Genomic DNA, 18,112 nt, shown 5'->3' on the forward strand with positions numbered 1-18,112 from the left:
CTGGCCGGATCATCGCCGTAAGAGTGGGTCACGCTCGGAGGAGCCTGGGGAAGAACGCCCTAACAGAGCCACCATTAGCAGTGCTTCCTACAGATACTCAGTCTGGTGCGATTTGTGTCCAAGGGGCTTGGAATCTGTCTTTGGATTGATGTTTTTGTGGTTTTTTTTTTTTTTTTCTTTCATGAATTTGTCCAGTTGCTTTGTGAGGTGTAAATGTCTGGTGTTCGCAGCACCGCAGGGCAGAGTTCCACAGTTTAACTGCACAAGGCAGTGACTCTTCACACAAAGTATTCTGTGGGTTTTTTGGTTTTGTTTCTTTAAAATCTATTACCAGTTATTTTATACGATGCCTCCTCAGATTATTTTTGGAATAGTCTGCAAATAATGTTACCTTTTCACCTGCTTCAGGCTGCTTAGGATTGTACAGACTTTCCTCTCTTCCACCTCAGTCATGGCTCATCCCTCCCACTGTGGTGAAGAGTCCTGATTTATTCAGTTGTTTGTTGTAGAAAACACTTTCTGTATCTTCCACTCTGCTTGTTACTCCTCTCTGTAACTGTCTACTTTCCCTGTGTCCTTTCATAAATGTGTCGCAATCTGGGGAACACATGACTCCCAGAAGTCTGGATTCAGAAGGTGAAGGGAGAGATATGCATCATGTCTTAAGGAAACAGTCTGTCAGCTAAGGTCAAGATGTATTCTGACTCTTTAGACTTGTTCCTCACCATTTCCACAGCAGCCAGCCCAGGGGTATTCTGGTGTTTTTCATACTAATGAGTGAGAAAAACCGAGGCTGCTTTAGCTGTCCTAAAAGGTGCAAATAGCCCTTTCTTAGTGTTCTATTACCCTTTGATATTCTGTTCAGAAAACTTACTAACAACAACCTCATGCTTAGCTTTTTAAATTTTTAGACGAATAATACTCATCTCTCTCGCTTTGTTTCTATCTTTCAGAAAATCACCAACCGTGTCTTAGGGAGGAAGATTCCTTGGAACTGATAGAGATCTCCTGTTCAAAGGAAGGTGTATTGTGCTTAGCAAACTTGCGGAGTAAAGGAGATTGTGATGTGAAAAAGATAATACAGTAAATACTTGTGCAGTGTACGTTTTGTGGTGTTCAGTTGTGTTATTTTTGTACTAATATAATCTTGCCCTATTTAAGAATCAGTGATTTGATATGAATGTCAGGTTTTAAAATAAAAGGCTGGTTTTTGTAGTGGTGTTATGCACTTCTAATGTAAACATAGTTTGGAACTACTTGGTTCATAATGTATTTATAACAACCTGATTGGAATAGCAGTTTTATATATTTATTTTAAATTGTTTTTAACAATGATTTTTAATTTTTTTTAAATTTTCTATTTCAATGTAGAAAACTTGTGAAGTTTTGTACTGCAAAAACCCCTTAAATAAATACCATCAGATCAGTTTGTAGTAACTATTGCAGCAATCATGACATGTATTTTCGCTGTCTATACGGACAACATCTAAAGAAACCAGGCAGTGATCACCTCTTTCTCAACACAGAACTGAAGAACTTCCAGGGTAACTATAATGACTGTTTAAACTGGACGTTACTAGCACTAAGAGTGGAGGAGTTGTGACTTCACTGACCTTTTGCTTGGTTCACTGTCTTTCTGTATGAACCAGGAGAGTCTAATCAGAGAAATTTTTATGATGCTGGGAATTTTTAAGCCTTGCCCCCGAGAGTCCCCTTCACTTCATTAGGGGCTTGTGTTCTGACAGGATACTTGGGTGTGCCCTTAACTAGCAAAAGATGAAATATAAAGGTTGTGGTTCTTGGTGATAGAAGCCTGAAGTCTCAGTTTCATTTGCTTATCATGGCAGAGTTCGTAGGATGTACAAACAGGAAAAGACATCTGAAAACTAAGTGGGTGTGAACAGTGGTTTCCTATTTTCTGTGCTTCAGGTGTTCATAGTAATTTAGTTCAAGGAAAAGCTATAACGGTAAATGCAATTCTGCAGTCGGTGAGGCACAACTCGGAGATTTTGACCTCTTGTGTTCACTAAGAATTTCATAAAACTGTTTCACCCCTTGGCTAAGCCATCCAGCAGCGGCTACGGTCCAGCTCTGCCAGATACCCTTGGAGTTCACATTGGGGTGTAATGAATCAAATCTCCAAATAAGGGGAAATAATGTGATTCCCTTGAAGGTCAGTAGAACTACACTGAATTACACCAGACAAAGATTTGACACAGCATTTTTCAAACTGTGTCCTGTGCTGGTGGTACCACATGCTGCTAAAGCAGCTGGCAGAGCTGCTGCAGAATGTGAGGATATATCCAGGTGTAAAATTTGTAGTTTACCTGGATGTACTCATCAGAATAGTGTGCAAAAAAACCCAACCAACACAAAACCACGATCTGGTATGTTGGAAGGCATAGCTGGTCTGGTCTTGGAAATCTGAAGTTTAAAAGTGCAGGTTAAAAATAATACAGTATCACACGGCTGTGATAAATCATCTCAGAGAATGGCTTATCTCTCCAGAGCTTTCCACTTTTCAAAATCTCTTTTTACCTATTTGCTCCTTCCACTGTCATGTCCTTGGGTTCAGTTTGGATGCAGGTTGCTGCTTTCCCTTTCGAACCGCTCTTCAGGGGCTAAAAAGCAGCTTTGTAGTTGCTGAAGCAGAAGGTGCTAAAACTTGCTGCTGCTGACATTTCTCGTGCGATTCTCTGATATACATATGAATAGGCTTGTTCCTTGCCACAAGAAATTCAGTTGTGTTGGAGTCATGACAAGATCTTGCCTCACTGAGTGCTCATTTAAAGCCAGTTAGCTTCTTAAATACCGCTTTTAAGCTTTCAGCTGATGAAAAAACAAGAGAGTTTAAGGGCCCTGCTGATGCCTCAGGGGATTCTTGGAAGTCTTCTTACAGTGAGATAACACAGCCCGTGGTTGTTTTTATTTAAATGTCCGTAGTGTGCCTGTTTGGTGCTCCCTAACAAAAAGCACAGAGGCCAGTAATCAAGCACATTGCAAAACAAATCAAGGTAGAGGCAGGTCCATTTCAACTACTGGAAGTACCCGTCCTCATCGAAGTAGAGAACTACACACTGTAAAACCTTTCAAAACAAAGGAAGAGCTGCTGCAAATTTGGGTTTTTTTGTTTTACCTCGCTTAAAAATGTTCACTAACTACCAAAGTAATGACAGTCGCTGTCGTTCTGTGAGTTGTTAGAGTTGCACCTTGAGAGATTTAGCGACAAGTAGCTGTAATTCCTCATTTGGTAATAATACTGTAGCTTTTTCCCTTTGCTAAGGGAGAATTATTTGCTTCTGCTAAACACTTTTGCTTTGGGCACGCTTTAATATATCAGAATGTGCGATCTGAAGATTGTGCTTGGATGTTTCACGCCGGTCTCGGGCTGCACAAAGCGTCTACATTCTGCTTTCTGAGATATTGTAAAGCAAACATTCTCTTTGCACACACGGGGGTGGGGGGGGAATGAAGGTTTTGTAGAGGAACACTATCAGATTGTTTGACTTTTCTCCGCAGAGGAGCGAGCACCTGCAATTCCAGGTGAAATCGGGAGGAGCTGAGGCTTCTCAGAACTTCTGAAAATGAGATTCTGCGTGGCCAGGTTTAAAGGAGGCAGGTCTCCTCCTCAGCCCCGTGCTCCACCAGCGTTATCATCCGTCCTTCTCTTGATTTCTTCATGAGGGATGTAGCGAAGCTGACTCGCACCCATTCCACTACCATTCCTTGTCATCAGGTCAGATAAAGCTTGTGCTGGGGCAAAGCCTCCACTGTTTATAGTTCTGATGGAAGGAAGCTGCTGACATTTGGAGTCATTAGTTCCAACATGCAAAACTTGTTTCCAAAAACTCAGGAAATTATGCTTGTCTTGTGTTGATTCCAGAGTGGAGTCATCTCTTCTTAATCCACTGCTACACAGAGACTTTTAGGGCAAGTTCTGCAAATCTTTGGAAGTTTAAAGAGGACAGAACTATTTTTTTTTTTTTAACCCTCCAGGAGCAGGCTTTTGTTCTTAGTTAATCAGAAACGTTCTTTGATCAGCATTTGCCATGCCTGCCCCTCACAATGATTATTGTGTAGATGCCTGTTTGAGTCTCACCGAAAGGCCAGCTATCGTAGCTGCTGTCTCAAAAACTGGGGAAGGCCAGCACAGTTGTCTGTTGTCTCCAGAAACTGAAAGCAGCTTTGATCACTGTTCATTTGTACCTTGTTCATCATCAGGTAAATGCACTGGCTGGGCTTTGGCTTTGGACTGCCTGTAGATGTGCCGTCTACAAACTGAACGTGAGGTGGGAAGCGTGGTGGATGCGGACGAGGCAAGGAAGCAGCAGAGAAAAGGGGTGTAAAAAGCCACCTTAAGCTTTCAAAGGTTCCTTATTTTAAAATAAGAGGCTCGTTTGGCCTCCAGAAGCACCTTTCATTTCCTCTTTCATGACCATTTCCACTAGTTCTACCTTTTGTGCTGTAAATTCCACCCCTACGGACCTTTTATAATAACATGGTAAGTCCTCTGGTTCTTGGCGGATGTTTTGGGGGTCCTTTCTACCGAGAACCATTCTCAAGTTAGAGATCTGCCACGTCAGGCAGTGGATGTCGTTTGGGACATGTTCTCTCATTGCTGGCAACTGGAAAGATCACCATGGAAACCAAGTGCGGGGATGATGTAAAAATATAGTTGAAACGCACAATTTCCTTGGAAGTGGATATTCCCTACAGAATATAGTCGTGTCACTGTACATCTGTCTAGATATGGCCTGGTCTGGGGTGGTTGACTCCTGGAGGACGCTTCCCAGAAGGACTTTTGCTCTTTGCTGCTGTCGTGGTGGATTCAGTAGTGGTCGTGCCTGTGGGAGAACACAACCAAATGAAGAGGAGGAGCCTGAAGACAGATCTGCCCCATGCGAAAACAGGTAAGCTAATCTCTTCCACTTATCCATGAGAGCATCCTGGTTTATAATTCACTTTTCCTGAAACAATACCCTAATGAAGAAATGACTTCCTGGCTGGCTGTTCGTTAGTCCAGATCAAACTTTAATCCAGTAAAGAAGATTTTAATATATCACTTCCTTTATGCTGCATTTATTAATTGGCCAGCTGGGTGGCTGTACTTCTGTAAAGCTTAAAAGTGTAACGTGAAGTCATTGGACATCCTCCCCATAGGCTTGGGGAAAGAATTTGGCTGAACTGCTGTAAATGGAAAAGTCACGATTCTTTCACACAAGCAAGGTTTGAAAGTCAAACTTTTATTAATATTTTTCTCCCTACATCAGCAGATAAACTGAATCCTCCAGGCCAAATTAGACCCTGCGGGAGGGTGAATGACCTCTGCATGACAAATGAAAGCCACGTTGATTAATACACTTCTGGAAGGCACTCAAATTCCACGGTGATGAGGACAGTTGTGATGTCTTGATAGGGGAGAAGGTTGTGGGGTTTTTTTAATACAGTCTAATTTTATTCACGTACCCATGTGCTGCAGCCCTGTCGCTTTCTAGCTTTGTCAGAAGCTACTTCAAACTTGTCTTCATGATGTAAAAGAGAGACTCCAGCTCCTTTCCCCGAAGTTGTGTTGGCTCCCCTACCCAAGTTCGATTCGGTACTTCCCGTGAATCACCCTGCTGCCGGGGGCTCGCTGCTGGCTGCTGCCCAGGCTCGTTGAGTCATCTGCTGAGTAGCCAGCCTTGACCTTCCTCCGGAGACGGGTAAGTCTCTGGACTCTGCGACTCGCCAGTTGGATCTGGAGGAAGTAGTGTGCCAGGTACACGCCGTGGCCTCCTGAACGAGGAGTTAAGTTCCTGTGGCACTGTGTGCAGACTGAATAGTCATTTTAATAGGAGATGATGTGAAATTTGGCCTAAGCAGGCCTTTTTTGGGGGTCTATCAGGGCACGGGTTTTTACGAACAGTATAGAGCTGTTTTACTATGTTACAGCTGTCCTTGTCCTTTGCAGAAGGACCCATAGCAGGCTCAGAGTGATGGCATTTGTGCTGATGAAGCAGTGATGGAAGACCCAAAGTGTGGGTGCCCTGAGCACACCTCCTGGGCTTGTCTGCTCCATGCGCTGGTTGTCTCCCTCACAACTCTGAAGTGCCTGGGAGGACAGAAGCACCTTGAAAATAGATATGGAGGGGCTCTCCCTGTCTTTAGTTCCATGTTGTGAGTGTTCCCCCGCCCTTGCTTCACACGTGCTGCTCTTGGCTTAGGCAGAAATCCCCAGTCTTGGGCTCAGCTGCCAGGCTGTGTGACCCAGCTGCAGTCCATGGTCGGGTGCCACAGCCTCTGTCGGCTTTTGTCAGCAGAGAGATCGAGTGATCGAGGCAGGGGGAAGAACGCCTGTTCCTTTGCACAAAAAAGCCTTTTATAAGCTGCTCTGGATAACCACCAGCCGTTGCCATCCCCAGCCCCATGGTGGGCCATGTACTCCACGGCTGGTGGCAAGCAGACATCTGCCTTCACCGAGCCCCAAGACTGTGCTATGTTCAGTAGTTTGTGCTGGTTGAGAAAGTGAAGGAAAGAGGAAAAATGTCACGTAACGTAGTAACGGTGAAGCTATGCTGGGATTGATGGGCTGCCAGGGGAAGGCTGGAGCCTCTTGCGTGCCCTGGGTTTCCTCTAACTACTCCATCCCAGCCCCTGGCTCACCCCTCCACGGCAGTCCTGGCCACCGACTGCCCTTTCTTGGAAAGACTTTTCGCGGCTCTCTGCAGCTCTGCGCAGCCTCGTCCCTCCGGACGTTGCTGCTGATGGTTTCCTGATGGCTGAAAGCCCCGTTGTGCATCTGAAATCTCGCCCAGTTGTGTGCCAGGCTGCTGATTTACAGCAGCTCTACACAACTTCCACCGAGCTGCCTGGATCCAAGAAGGGACAGCAATGCCCTGTTTCTCACCACACTTCCACAGCTTTCTTTTTAGGAGTGACTTTATTTTTTGCAGTGTTTGGCCTCTCATGGAAGTGGCGGGACCTGCACAGCCCCTCCATGGTGAGCTTTAGCAGGAGACCACCTTCAACTTCAGCGAGTCCTTCCTGGTGCTCTGCAGAGCTGGACCCAGAAAGGGTGGAAGATTCTTGGGAGAGCTTGTGGTGAGAGTGAGATGTTGCTAAACGCTATTAACCCACCTGAAAAACGCTGTGTCTGAGGCTAAAGGGGGCTAATGGGGAACACTCGTTAACACTGTCCAGATGTTTGCATCTGCTGCTTGCATCTGAGGGTAACAGGACCTCCGTGTGTGTTTGAGTGCCAGGAGGGCTCCAACCACACTCCTGCAGCCATGGCTGTGCCATTTCCATTTGCCCTTTGTGCTGGGAAACCCCACAAAAGTCCCCTGTCCCTTCCTCTCCCAAAACGTCACCTTGAGCAGGCATGTCCAGAGGTGCCTAGAGCCCTTCGGGTAGGGCTGTCCCCATTTTTAGAGTAAAATAATTTAAAAAGCTTTCATTATTAGCATTAATCAATATTATTATTAGGGCTTCACTAACTATTGGTGAATCCTTGCCCTGACCTTAGGCGGAGAGTTGGGTGACCCCAGGAAGGGCCTGGAAAGGGTCGAAGCAGAGCAGGGACGGTGCTGCCTGTGTGGAAGAAGGAAAGTGAGTGGCACCCCCTCCCCACGCTCGCTGTGCGGGGCCCTGAGCTGTGACACCCCCCTGCTTTGAGGGGGCTGGCTGCTGGCACCCATCTGTTAGAAAAAAATTATTATTATTATTAATAATAATAATAGACAACTGTGGAGTGTGTCGGGTGCAGAGGTGGCTCTGGGCTCATCCATCCTGCTGGGATGGAGGGGGTTATTTCATTGCCTTTTTTTGCCCCCTCCCCTCCCTTGTGCAGGCAGCCTGTCGTACCCTCCTGGAGCAAAGGGGGTGAAGCAGCGGGGGGGGACCCCGGGGGGGGAGTGGGCGGCTGCCGGCCCGGCTGCAGCGGGATGCCCCGGCGGGGGGAGCCTGGGAGCCGCCTTCTTCTCCCGTCTGGTTTTCATTAAGCGGCCCGGCTGGGCCAAGAAACACAGCAATAAATAAAAGCGAACAATGCCGTCCGTCCCCCCCCCCCCCTTCCCTCCTCCTCCTCCTCCCCCTCCCTCCCGCCGCCCAGCCCCGGATTCAGCCGGGCGCCTGGGAACGGGGGCTCCGGCCGCCGGGGCGAGCGGGACCGGCTGGGGGGCGAGTGAATGGGGCTGGGGGGGGGAAGCCGGGCGGAGGGGAGGGGACCCGAGAGGATAAGAGGGGAAGGGAGGGCGGGCGGCGGCGAGCAGAGACGGTGACAGCCCCGGGGAGCGCCGGCATGGCCGGGCGGCCCCCCCGCAAACCCTGCGACCGCGGGGGCTCGGCTGCTTTTTGGGGGAGCCGCATCTTTTTTTTGGGATGGTGGTGGTTGTTGTTGTTGCTGCTGCTGCTGCTCCCCGGGCGGGGGGATGCTGCTGGACCGCGAGGTAAGGAGTGGGGGGGGTACCCCAGGGTGCGGGGGGGCACCCCGGGGTTTGCAGGGGGAGCATGGATGGGGATTTAGGGGGGGGTGAGGGTGTCCCTGGGCTCGGAGCAGGGGGGAAGGCTGCGGGCAGCGCTCCCTCCCTTCAGCCCCATCGCCCCGCGGGGGATGTGCCCCCCAAATCCCCCCCTCTCAGCGTGTCCCCCAAAAGCCCAGCGCTGTCAGGGCGGCGGGGCTCTGCGCTCTGACTCTATTTGGGCTGGGAGGGCTGCGACCAGCCGCCCCTCCCGAGAGAGGGGATGGATTCGGCTCCTCACACCCCCCCGCTCCCCCAGCACCCCCCGAACGGCAGAGACACCCCTCGTCTCCCCATCCCGCACCTCCCTTGGGTCCCCGCACCCATCCCAGCTGCGGGCGGTGGCACCTTGAAAGGCAGCGGCTTGTGCTGCCGAGGTATGTTTTGGGGTGAAACTTGGCTTTTTTCTGTTGTTGAGGAAGTACGTTATTTTCCCCAGAGGTTCCTATTACTTTTCAAATAGGAGGAATAGGGGGGCTGCCAGGTTGGGTTCAGCCTCTTTTCTCCATCCCTAATTCTTTCCACAACCCCACCAGGAAGCCGGGGCTGATGCTTCTCCACGCAAAGCACCATTTTTATTATTATTTTATTTTACTTTCGAGCTTTGCTGGGTTCGCTGCTGCAAATAAGTTTTCCAGCAACTCCAAGAGAGACCCGTGCGAGCGGCGGAGCTGGGAGAGGAACGGGGAGGGTGGTGGGAGCCAGAAACCTCTGTTTGGATTTAAAAGAGGAGAGGAGGAGCGGACCAGGAAAGCTGCCGGCTTCGGCTGGAGCCTGGGCACCGCGGGGCTCATCGCTGGGCTCGGGCATCCCTGGCCGCAATGATGTGAACATCCCAAAGCGCTGCTGTTCCCCACGCAGCTGGGAATGAGCGTGTTTTCCCCGGGAAAAAAAAAAAAAAAAAAGGAAGGGTGGTGGGGAACCCCCTCTGCACTACAACTGGGTTTATTTGACTTAGATTTTTCAGGCCCTGTCTCATGCTCTGAGGGTCTCTGATTCCCAGAAAAAGTTATAGTCAAAACAGCGAGAAGCTTAATCTAATAACCAAGAGGTTTTTACAACGTGGCCCAAAGCCCAGCCCTGTAATCCCTGCAGAACGGCTGCCCCTCACCTCCCATCCTCTCCCCAGACAGCGTGGGAGAAAGACAGGCTCTGCAGCGAGCCGGGAGAGGCAGCGGCCTTCACCCTGCCCTTCTCCCTCTGCGAAGAAAAAATATCGTTTTGTTTTTTCCCCTTTCTGTGAAACGGGAAGGCAGCAAACCCCACCGGAGCTGCTCGCCCTGCGTGGCTGAATGCAAGTCGCATCACAGCCGTGCCTCAGTTTCCCCACCAGAAAACGAGGCTTAGGTAGGGCTGGGGGGTTGGAGGGCCTGGCTAAGGCTTTCAGAGGAGGTGAGGAGAAGAAAACTGGGCTCCTGCCACCACCTTATCTGCAGTTATTCCCGGAATCTGATTACATGCTATATATAATGAAAGTTGATTAAATGCCACCGTGTGATAGCGCCGGGCACGTCCCTGGTGGGAGGGATGTGGCCGGCCTGGGTAGCTCCGTCATGTTAAACAATCGCTCTGCAATTCCCAACAACTCCATCTTTTTTGCTTTTTACTTTTCAATAACTTTGTCTTTCCTGAAGCCAAATCCCCCCAGATCATTGCACGGGGAACCAAAACAAGCATATAAAATTATAAAGCCATCAGCCCTGTTATTCCACTCCCTTAGTAAATAACTTTGCCCTTTGCTGGGGAAGGTTACTAGATCCCAGCTTTCACTGACAACATTTGGCTTGGCAAAGTGGTCCAAGTCTTGACATTTTTGCTAGACTTCATCCCCTCTCTGCAGCATCTTCAGATTTTTGTTTTTTTCCTGTTGTTGTCCAGGCTTAAGTCATCAGTAGCTGCTCCCTCTGCTGTAATCAAATACAGCCACACTGTTTCAGGGAAAAAAATAAATCTTAGAAAGTCTGCCCGTGGCTAATTGAGCCAAGGAATTGCTTGTACTGCTCTTTTAGCTCCTCTGCTCGAGCCCAGCTCTGGCTGGAAAGATGATGGCTCAATTTCTGGGTGATCGAACCACGCTTCCCCATCCCGTAAATGACGACAATCAATGGTGTAAAAGCATAAAGCCAAAAAAAGAAAAAAAAAAAAAAAGGAAATAAAAAAGGCTGTTTGTGTAATTCAGGAGAAATGGAGCAGGCAGGAGGATGTGCTGCTGCCTGTGCAGCCCCTGCCCTCGCCCCGTGCTGGGGTGCTCTGGGGGTGCTCCCTGGGGTTTGTGTGGGCTGGTTGGTGACAGTCAGGATGTGAGCGGGGCCAGGGTGGTGCCACCCATGTGCCAGCTGCTTCTCCAGGGTGAGTTTCAGGGGATTTAGGCCACTGGTTTGGGACCTGAGTGAGCAGCAATGCTCCCAGGAGGCTTCCAGGAGCGAGGCTGGGCCGGTGATGAGGGTGCTAGCCTGGGGACGGGGTGATGCTTTGGCGTCATGCTGGTGTCCATCCCCCAGAAACACCCAAGAGGTGGCCTTGGATGTTGGTCAGAGTCCTCAGCTCTCCCACTTCACTCCTGATGTGGCTGCGGAGGAGCTCCTGCTCTTGGGGGCTTGCAAGGTCTGTTCATGTGCTCACCAGGTCTTCTCTTGCCCAGGGCCACCATCCCACGGAGAGCGGGTCACCCCACACTGGCTCCTCAGGGGTCGTACCAGACGAGCTGTCAGCCTGGATGAAAAGGTAAAGACAGGGACGGTTCCTCCCCCGGGCATGGTGCAGCCAGGTCCTGCACCTGGAGGTCTTCATGGTGGGACTCGGATGAGAGGTTGAATTTCAGGTCCCTTGTCGAGTAGATATGATGGACCCATCACCCTGTTCAGATGATGGACAGATGATGGACCCATCACCCTATTCAGATGATGGATGCAACAGTGAGTTAATTAAGTGTGATCTTAACTATTGGGCAGTAGGATGGATGGCCAAGAGCTGTGGGGTGAGCAGAAAGGAGCTGGGCAGTTCAGAAGGAGGAGGTGGAGCTAATTTCTCACAGTGCTGCTTTAGCTGGGGTAGGCAGACCAGCAGTATTAGCTGAAGGGAAGGTGCTGCGGGATTTAAGAGCAATGTCCTTGGGAAGACTGCGGAGAAGCTGGGCCCAGGCTGCGGGAAGGAGAGGACATCTCTTCCCAGGGCTGCTCCGCTGGCCTGTTGCACCTTCCCCGCCACCCCCAGTGCCTCCAAATCCACTTGATGAGGTGCTTGTGGTGACCCTTGCCTGAATTTGGCACCTTGCCCAACTCTGGGGTCAACCGACTCCGCAGCTGCCCATCGGCCACAGCAGCTGGTCGTACCCAGCAGCTGGGAGGGGCTCCGGGGGCTGCGGTCTCCTTCAGGGCGGATCAAATCGCTTCCCAGCACAACAAGCACCGATGTGGATGGTTGTGGGAAACCGTTGGGTTTTGGGGATGAGCAGATTTGCTGCTGAGAAGATTCAGTGCTGGGAGTGACCTTCTCTGGTGGCATCTCCCTGGAGCAGGGGCTGAGGACACAGCTTTGAAGCCACCTGAGGTGCCTCCAAGTGAGGCCTCCTTGCTCCAGGCAGGAGATACCAAAGGTGGAGTCAACCCCACTTCCCAGTTTGTGCTGCTCTGACTCCTCCGAGGGGCTGGACGGTGCCTTTTCCCAGGGGAATTGTGAGCATCGCTCCCATCGGTGCTGGCTGCTGGGAATTGTGCTTCTCTGTTAGCTGAAACAGCCCATCGTGTTGGGGATGCTGTGGTCAGCCTGCAGAAATGTCCCCTCCCTTTCCAGCAACCCCGGATCACTCTATATTTAGGTTGGAGGGCACTTGAGACAGGGAACGCGTGGCAGCGGGAGGTTTATTTATACTTTTGCTCACACTCTGCTGCCCAAAATTGTGCTGGGTGGGTGCAAATCCATGTGACGGGGGACATAGGGCTGGGACGGCCACTGGCCAGGGTCGGGGTGGCTGGGAAGGTCCCGGCGTGTTTCCTGGCATCTGCTCTGCCTCCGCTGGCTCCAGCCAGCCCAAAACAAGGAGGCTCCTGTTCCTCAGAGAGGGGGGAAGGCCAGGAGAGGGAGGGTGGTCGCAGCCGGGAGCAGGGAGGCTTCATGGGGGAAGGACGGTGGCAACCAAAGGACGGGGTAGGGGTGAGTGGACTCCTCGCTTGCGGGCAGAGCCCCAAACCGGCCCTTTTTGCCCTGGTAGTGCTGATGTGTGTATTTTTAGGATCAATTTAGTCTGCCCCATCCCTGGCCTGTCTCCTTCTGCCCTCTAGCAAAGATCCTGGAAATAAATACAGCCATGTGATTGCCGCCAGCCTGCTCTGTCTGTCTGGGCAGGGCTGGCTTTCGGAGCAGGAGTCTGCCCCGAAGGAGACAACATCCGAGCGTGTGAAATGACGGATTCAAGTGTGGTGACAGCCCTGAGGCTCCTCCGTCCCTTCCCTGGGGGCTGCTTCTCTGTGCAGCGGGTGGGATGCTGCGGGGTGGCCCCTGTCACGGTCCTGGGGGATGTCACCGCGTCTCCTTTCCCTCCTCCCCGAGGAGCAAGGTCGAGCCAGTGGGACGAGGGAGGAGGAGGATGGTGGCGGCGGCCCTGCGGTCCCATCGTGTGCGGGCTGGCATGGTGCTGGGGGGGGCGGACCCTGCCTCCCCCCTCTACACCCTCCTCTCTCCTATTGTTTGGGGCTGAACTCCCTGCAGGCTTGACGGCTCCCGACACACATGGAAGTGATTTTGGAGAGGCCGGGGAGGAGGTCGTGGGGACCCTGATTGCAAACAGCTCCCTCGTTGCCACTGGCTTGAGGTGGGATCCTGCCCCACTGCTGCTGGCATCCTCCTCCTCCCGCTCCTTCCCTCCAGCTCAGGGCACAGAGTGAAAGCTCCTGGAGCTGACCGTGGGCTTTTCCAGCCCTTCGGAGCTGGAAATGGAGGTTGGGCCCAGTATCCTGGCCCAGGCGTTCCACCAGTATCTAGCCCCAGAAGTCCCCTGTCCCCACCCTGGGGACCCGCCCAGCCTGTCACGCTGCCTGTGGTGTTCCCTGACTTATTTCTTTTTCCCAAGTATGGTTTCTCACTGCAATGGTTTTAAACTGAAAGAAAACACCTTTAGACTGGACATAAGGAAGAAATGTTTTACAATGAGGGTGGTGACGCCCTGGCACAGGTTGCCCAGAGAAGCTGTGGCTGCCCCCTCCCTGGAAGGGTTCAAGGCCAGGTTGGACGGGGCTTTGGGCAACCTGGGCTAGTGGAAGGTGTCCCTGCCCAGGGCAGGGGGGTGGCACTGGATGATCTTTGAGGTCCCGTCCAACCCCAACCAGTCTGAGATTCTATAAATCACAAGGACTGAGGTGCACCCAGGCAGAGGAGCCCCTCAACCTCCCTCCGGGTCTCTCCTGGCTCCCTGTCCCTGTGCGGGAACACACCTTGGCACCGATGGAGCATCCTTCCACCCACCGCTTCCCCCCACACCACGGGCTCGTCTGCTGGGTCCCTGGAGCAGCCAGTGTCTCCCTGTCCTGGGGGTGGGATGTGGCCATCCTATTCCTCCTTGCTGACAAACGCTTGGAGCATCCCCTCTGGTCACGGTCAGGGTGTGATACCCCGGGCCCCTCCCCAGGAAGCATCGCATACGTGTGGGGTCACAGTCCTGCTCTGGAGGAGGAAGGGAGGAGAAAGGGAGGAGAGGGTTTGGGGTGGGCTGCAGGTGCCGAGGACACGCACTCCCACAATCTGTTTCCTGCAGGGAAGCCCTTTTCCCTTTGCAAGGTGTGGCAGGACTGAGCAAACCCTGATGTGGTCCCTGAGCCAAGTTGGCTTCAAAATAACCAAAATCCTGCCTCTGCCTCCAGGGCCTGAATTGCCCTGGTTCCTCCAACTCCCCTGGAGCTGGCTGCCCCCAGGATTCTTTTCCAGCGAGCAACTGGAGTGAGAGGTTTGTCCTTGAGGTCTTGGATCCCGATCCTGGTGTGTATTTAGGACAAGGCAGTCCCCAGGCTGTGTTCTTCAAACCTTAACTCTGCTGCTCAGATCCAGCTGCCTGGCGAGGACCTGGCTCAGCCATGATGCTCCAGCTGCAAAACCCATCACCAAATCCTCTACGGAGCATCTCCTGGTACCTCCGATCCCTGTCTTCCTCCTTACATCCAGGCCTGCATGTGCTTACTTAGGAAACCAGGGCTTATGGGACCTGCCCGAGCAGATGGCCGGGCTGTGATTTGAGCTTGGCTTTTGGATTTTGGCTTAACTAGTGATTTCCCAAGGGGCTCAGTGCTCTCTGAGGCCGCTCCTGGGAGAGCCACTCTCCTGCAGGGCAGCAAGAGCTTTTCCAGCAAGGGTGAGGAGGGAGCCTGGGCAAGGAAGATGGCCAGGAGCTGTGGGGAAACAAAGATCATCTTTCCCCTCAAAGAGCATCGCTCTTGGCCTCAGCTCCTCTGCAAACATCGCTGCGGTGTTCCTGATCAGTGGATTGAAAAAGAAAAACAGACTTGAGCTCGGCCCAGTGGGTCTTCTGGGCTGCTCATGATCTGGGTCCCAGCCAGGGCAGATTCATCCCAGCTGCTCTTTGCCTCTCCCAGCCCAGCCCCTGGTGGGACTGGCTTTACTGGGATGGCCTGGAGAGGCGCCATCACCTCCACATGCAGCCAGGGCCGAGAGAAGGGGGTTCCTGCAGCCTGTGGTAGGGACTGGTGCGTCCTTTTCATGGCTGCTGGAGAGAGGAGGTGGTGGTGGTTGGGTGGGGGAGGAAGATGCTGGAGCCCAGGAAGGTGCTGGAGACCCAGATGGTGCTGAAGCCCAGGATGATATTGGAACTTGGGATGATGCTGGAGCCTGGGACAATGCTGGAGCCCAGAAGGTGCTGGAGCCCTGGATGGTGCTGGAGCCTGGGATGACACTGGAGCCCAGGAGGATGCAGGAGCCTGGGAAGATGCTGGAGCCCCAGATGATGCTGGAGCCTGGGATGGTGCTGGAGCCCTGGGTGATGCTGGAGCCCAGGATGATATTGGAACCTGAGATGGTGCTGGAGCCCTGGGTGATGCTGGAACCTGGGAAGGTGCTGGAGCCTGGGATGATGCTGAGCCCAGGAAGGTGCTGATCTCCACTCATTCCTGGTGCACCACACCTTGGCAGGCAGCTCATGGGGACCCAGCTGCCTGCCAGTTAGGCTCAAGGCAAAATTATCAGTGTTTAATTAATGCAATAACCTTTCCTGGCCTTAGAATTGGGTTATTTGACTCCTCCCTGGTGTGCGTGGTGCTCTCACCCTCCTTCTCTCTCTTTTTCCTGCTATTCATTTCTCCAGACACTGAGCTGGTTTCAGCCCATCCCAGCTGAAACCAGGATCAGTCCCCTGCTCCCCACTGCCTCTCCATGTGCTCTCAGGGGAAACTGAGGCACAGGGAAGGGGAGAGCTTGCAATGCCTCACCTCGCAGGGGGCGGACACAGATCCCATTAGCAGCGGTTTGTTTTCCAGCCTTCAGCAGCCGGGGAGACGGGCCGGTCCTTGCATGGGGAGCTGTGGATGCCGGGATAACCCTGTACAAACACGTGTCCCTTTAAGACGGCAGCTGGGAAAGAGCATTTTGCCAGTAAAGGCCCTTAAGTCGAGGCAGGGAGTAATTGCTGGGGAATTTAAAACCGAGAAGGAGCCGGCAGGGACTTGGGGAGAAGGAGGAGGAGGAGGTGGACTGCGGGGAGTGGGTGTTAGGGAGATCAGAGACGGGGAGAAACAGGCTTGAAAAAAGGGAGGGTGAGAGGGGGAAAGAAGCGAAACGGCAAGAAAAATGTACAGACCATGTTTGGCCAGGGAGTGATGTTTGTATAAGATCATGTTCTAAAAATACAGCCCATTCCCACCATCACTGAAGGAGGGGAGCCCTCTGCCCTGGCTTCCTCCTCCTCCTCCCTGCATCACACAGGGCCCCTCGCCAGGAGTGGGGGACCGTGGCCATGCTGTGACCATGGCCGTGGCCATGGCTGTGCCAAAGGGGCTCGCTGGGAAGCAGCAGGACCTCGAACTCAGCTCGCTTTGCTGTTGGGTTGTTGTTTTTTTTTTTTTTTTTTAAAGCAGTGTGTCTGGTCTCCTTTTTTGGAGCTGGGAAGACTGTTGGAGGTGGAGGGGGGGCTCAACCAGGCCGACTCTGTCACTGCATCCCCCTGGGATAACTGGCACCTCCCTGCCCTCAGGAAATGGGGCCATAAGGACTCAGACCCACAGGTCTCCTTGGGGTCAGAAGCATCCCCATGGCCAATTTGAGCAGCTTAACAGGGTGCCTCCATCCCTAGAGCTCAATTTGGGGTGGACCTGCAGGAACACCCATCCTGGGAGCACAAACCCCATGTCTGTGGTGCAGCAGTGTTGGTACCTGGCTGCCCTGCACCCTGAAATACTTTGTCCCGTAATGCTGCCCCTTATAAGCATGATGGTCCCTGGGGGGGGGGGGGTGACTACCAGGTTGAAGGTCCCCCAGTCTCCCCATGGGGTGGGGACTGGGTTGCATAAGGAGCAAAGCCCTCCCGGCCCTCTCCATAAGAATGAGAGGGGACAGCAGGATCTGACCTCTGGTTTAGCCAAAGCTGGGAATCACCCAGCTTTGCCCCCGCCCTGCTGCATTCCTAATGAGTGGCTGTAAAACCCCGTGATGTTAAGAGCAACCCAAGCCAGAGCTGTGCAGGGATGGCTCCTTCCTCTCCCCTTTCTCTCCAGAGCTGGGAAAACCTCTCCAGCTCACAGCCAGGGTGCTGGGGCCCCGCAGTGGATCCCGAGCTCGGGGCCGAGGGCTGGCAGCCCGCTGGGCTCCCTGCATCCATCATGGATGGGGAGGGACCGAGTAAGGGAGACAGAGCCACCCACGCTGACCGGGCCATAAACAAGAGACAGGGTGATGCTTTTAGTGTCCCCAGGGCTGGAGCCAGGGAAGGGACATTGGGACATCAGAGGAGGGCAGTACTTCTGGCCTCCAGCCCATCCTGTCACACACAGATGAGCCGTACTGGTGTGGATCCCTGCGTAGGGTTCCTGTTTAACGCCCTCCAAAATGAGGGAGTGAGTAAAGCCACTGTCATCCTGGGGAAGCTGAGTCAATTGTTTCCTCTTGCTGCCCCGCAGTATTTTTAACGGTGCCCTTATCCGGTGCCTGGGTGGTTACTACTTATTTCCGTACTCCTCAAGGGTGCACGCAGGTGCTGACCCCACCAGGGACCAGCCTCTGCAGGGGATGAAACCCTTTTCCCTGGCTCAGGATCACCGGTGGGATGGAGCCGTGGTGGGATGGAGCACACAGAGACCCTGCTCAGGATGCTCATGGTGCTGCTCCCTGTCCCATATCCCGTCTTGGTTCTCCCTTGTTGCCTTTCCCTGGGGAAGCTGCCAGCCGAGTTGGGACTTACTGTCTCACCCCATCCTTGTGGGGTGAATCTCAGTGCAAATCCTCTTTTATCCCCTGCTAGGCTGGGAATTCATGGGAAATCAAGCAGGAGGGTTTATTTCTCACCTTCCACGGGCTTGCGGCAGGGGATGGAGTAGGTGGAGCAGATCCACAGAGGAGAGGGTGGGATGCACCCTGAGCTGGGGAGCAGAGGAAGGTGCTGGGGACAGGGATGGGCAGAG

General features: G+C 52.7%; 2 protein-coding genes and 1 long non-coding RNA gene across 7 annotated transcripts in view; all 3 read left to right on the forward strand.

The window, feature by feature from the left end:
• The window catches only part of ALMS1 (ALMS1 centrosome and basal body associated protein), a 74,756-nt gene extending 73,319 nt beyond the window's left edge, over positions 1–1,437 (forward strand). For all 3 annotated transcript variants that reach the window (XM_074821769.1, XM_074821770.1, XM_074821771.1), the window contains one exon: positions 954–1,437. In XM_074821769.1, coding sequence (XP_074677870.1) covers positions 954–998 — 45 coding nt within the window. In that variant the 3' untranslated portion in view covers positions 999–1,437. The remainder of the gene's footprint in view (positions 1–953) is intronic.
• Positions 1,438–5,202: 3,765 nt separating this feature from the next.
• On the forward strand, positions 5,203–7,588 carry LOC141922519 (uncharacterized). Its single transcript, XR_012623005.1, has 3 exons — positions 5,203–5,702; positions 6,933–7,080; positions 7,505–7,588. It is a non-coding gene; the product is annotated as an uncharacterized LOC141922519 (long non-coding RNA).
• Positions 7,589–8,210: 622 nt separating this feature from the next.
• ADAM33 (ADAM metallopeptidase domain 33) overlaps positions 8,211–18,112 on the forward strand; it is a 30,535-nt gene continuing 20,633 nt past the window's right edge. For all 3 annotated transcript variants that reach the window (XM_074821773.1, XM_074821774.1, XM_074821775.1), the window contains exons 1-2: positions 8,211–8,426; positions 11,140–11,222. In XM_074821773.1, coding sequence (XP_074677874.1) covers positions 8,279–8,426; positions 11,140–11,222 — 231 coding nt within the window. In that variant the 5' untranslated portion in view covers positions 8,211–8,278. The remainder of the gene's footprint in view (positions 8,427–11,139; positions 11,223–18,112) is intronic.

This window comes from Strix aluco, chromosome 4 (assembly GCF_031877795.1).
Source record: "Strix aluco isolate bStrAlu1 chromosome 4, bStrAlu1.hap1, whole genome shotgun sequence".
Classification (NCBI taxonomy): Eukaryota; Metazoa; Chordata; class Aves; order Strigiformes; family Strigidae; genus Strix; species Strix aluco.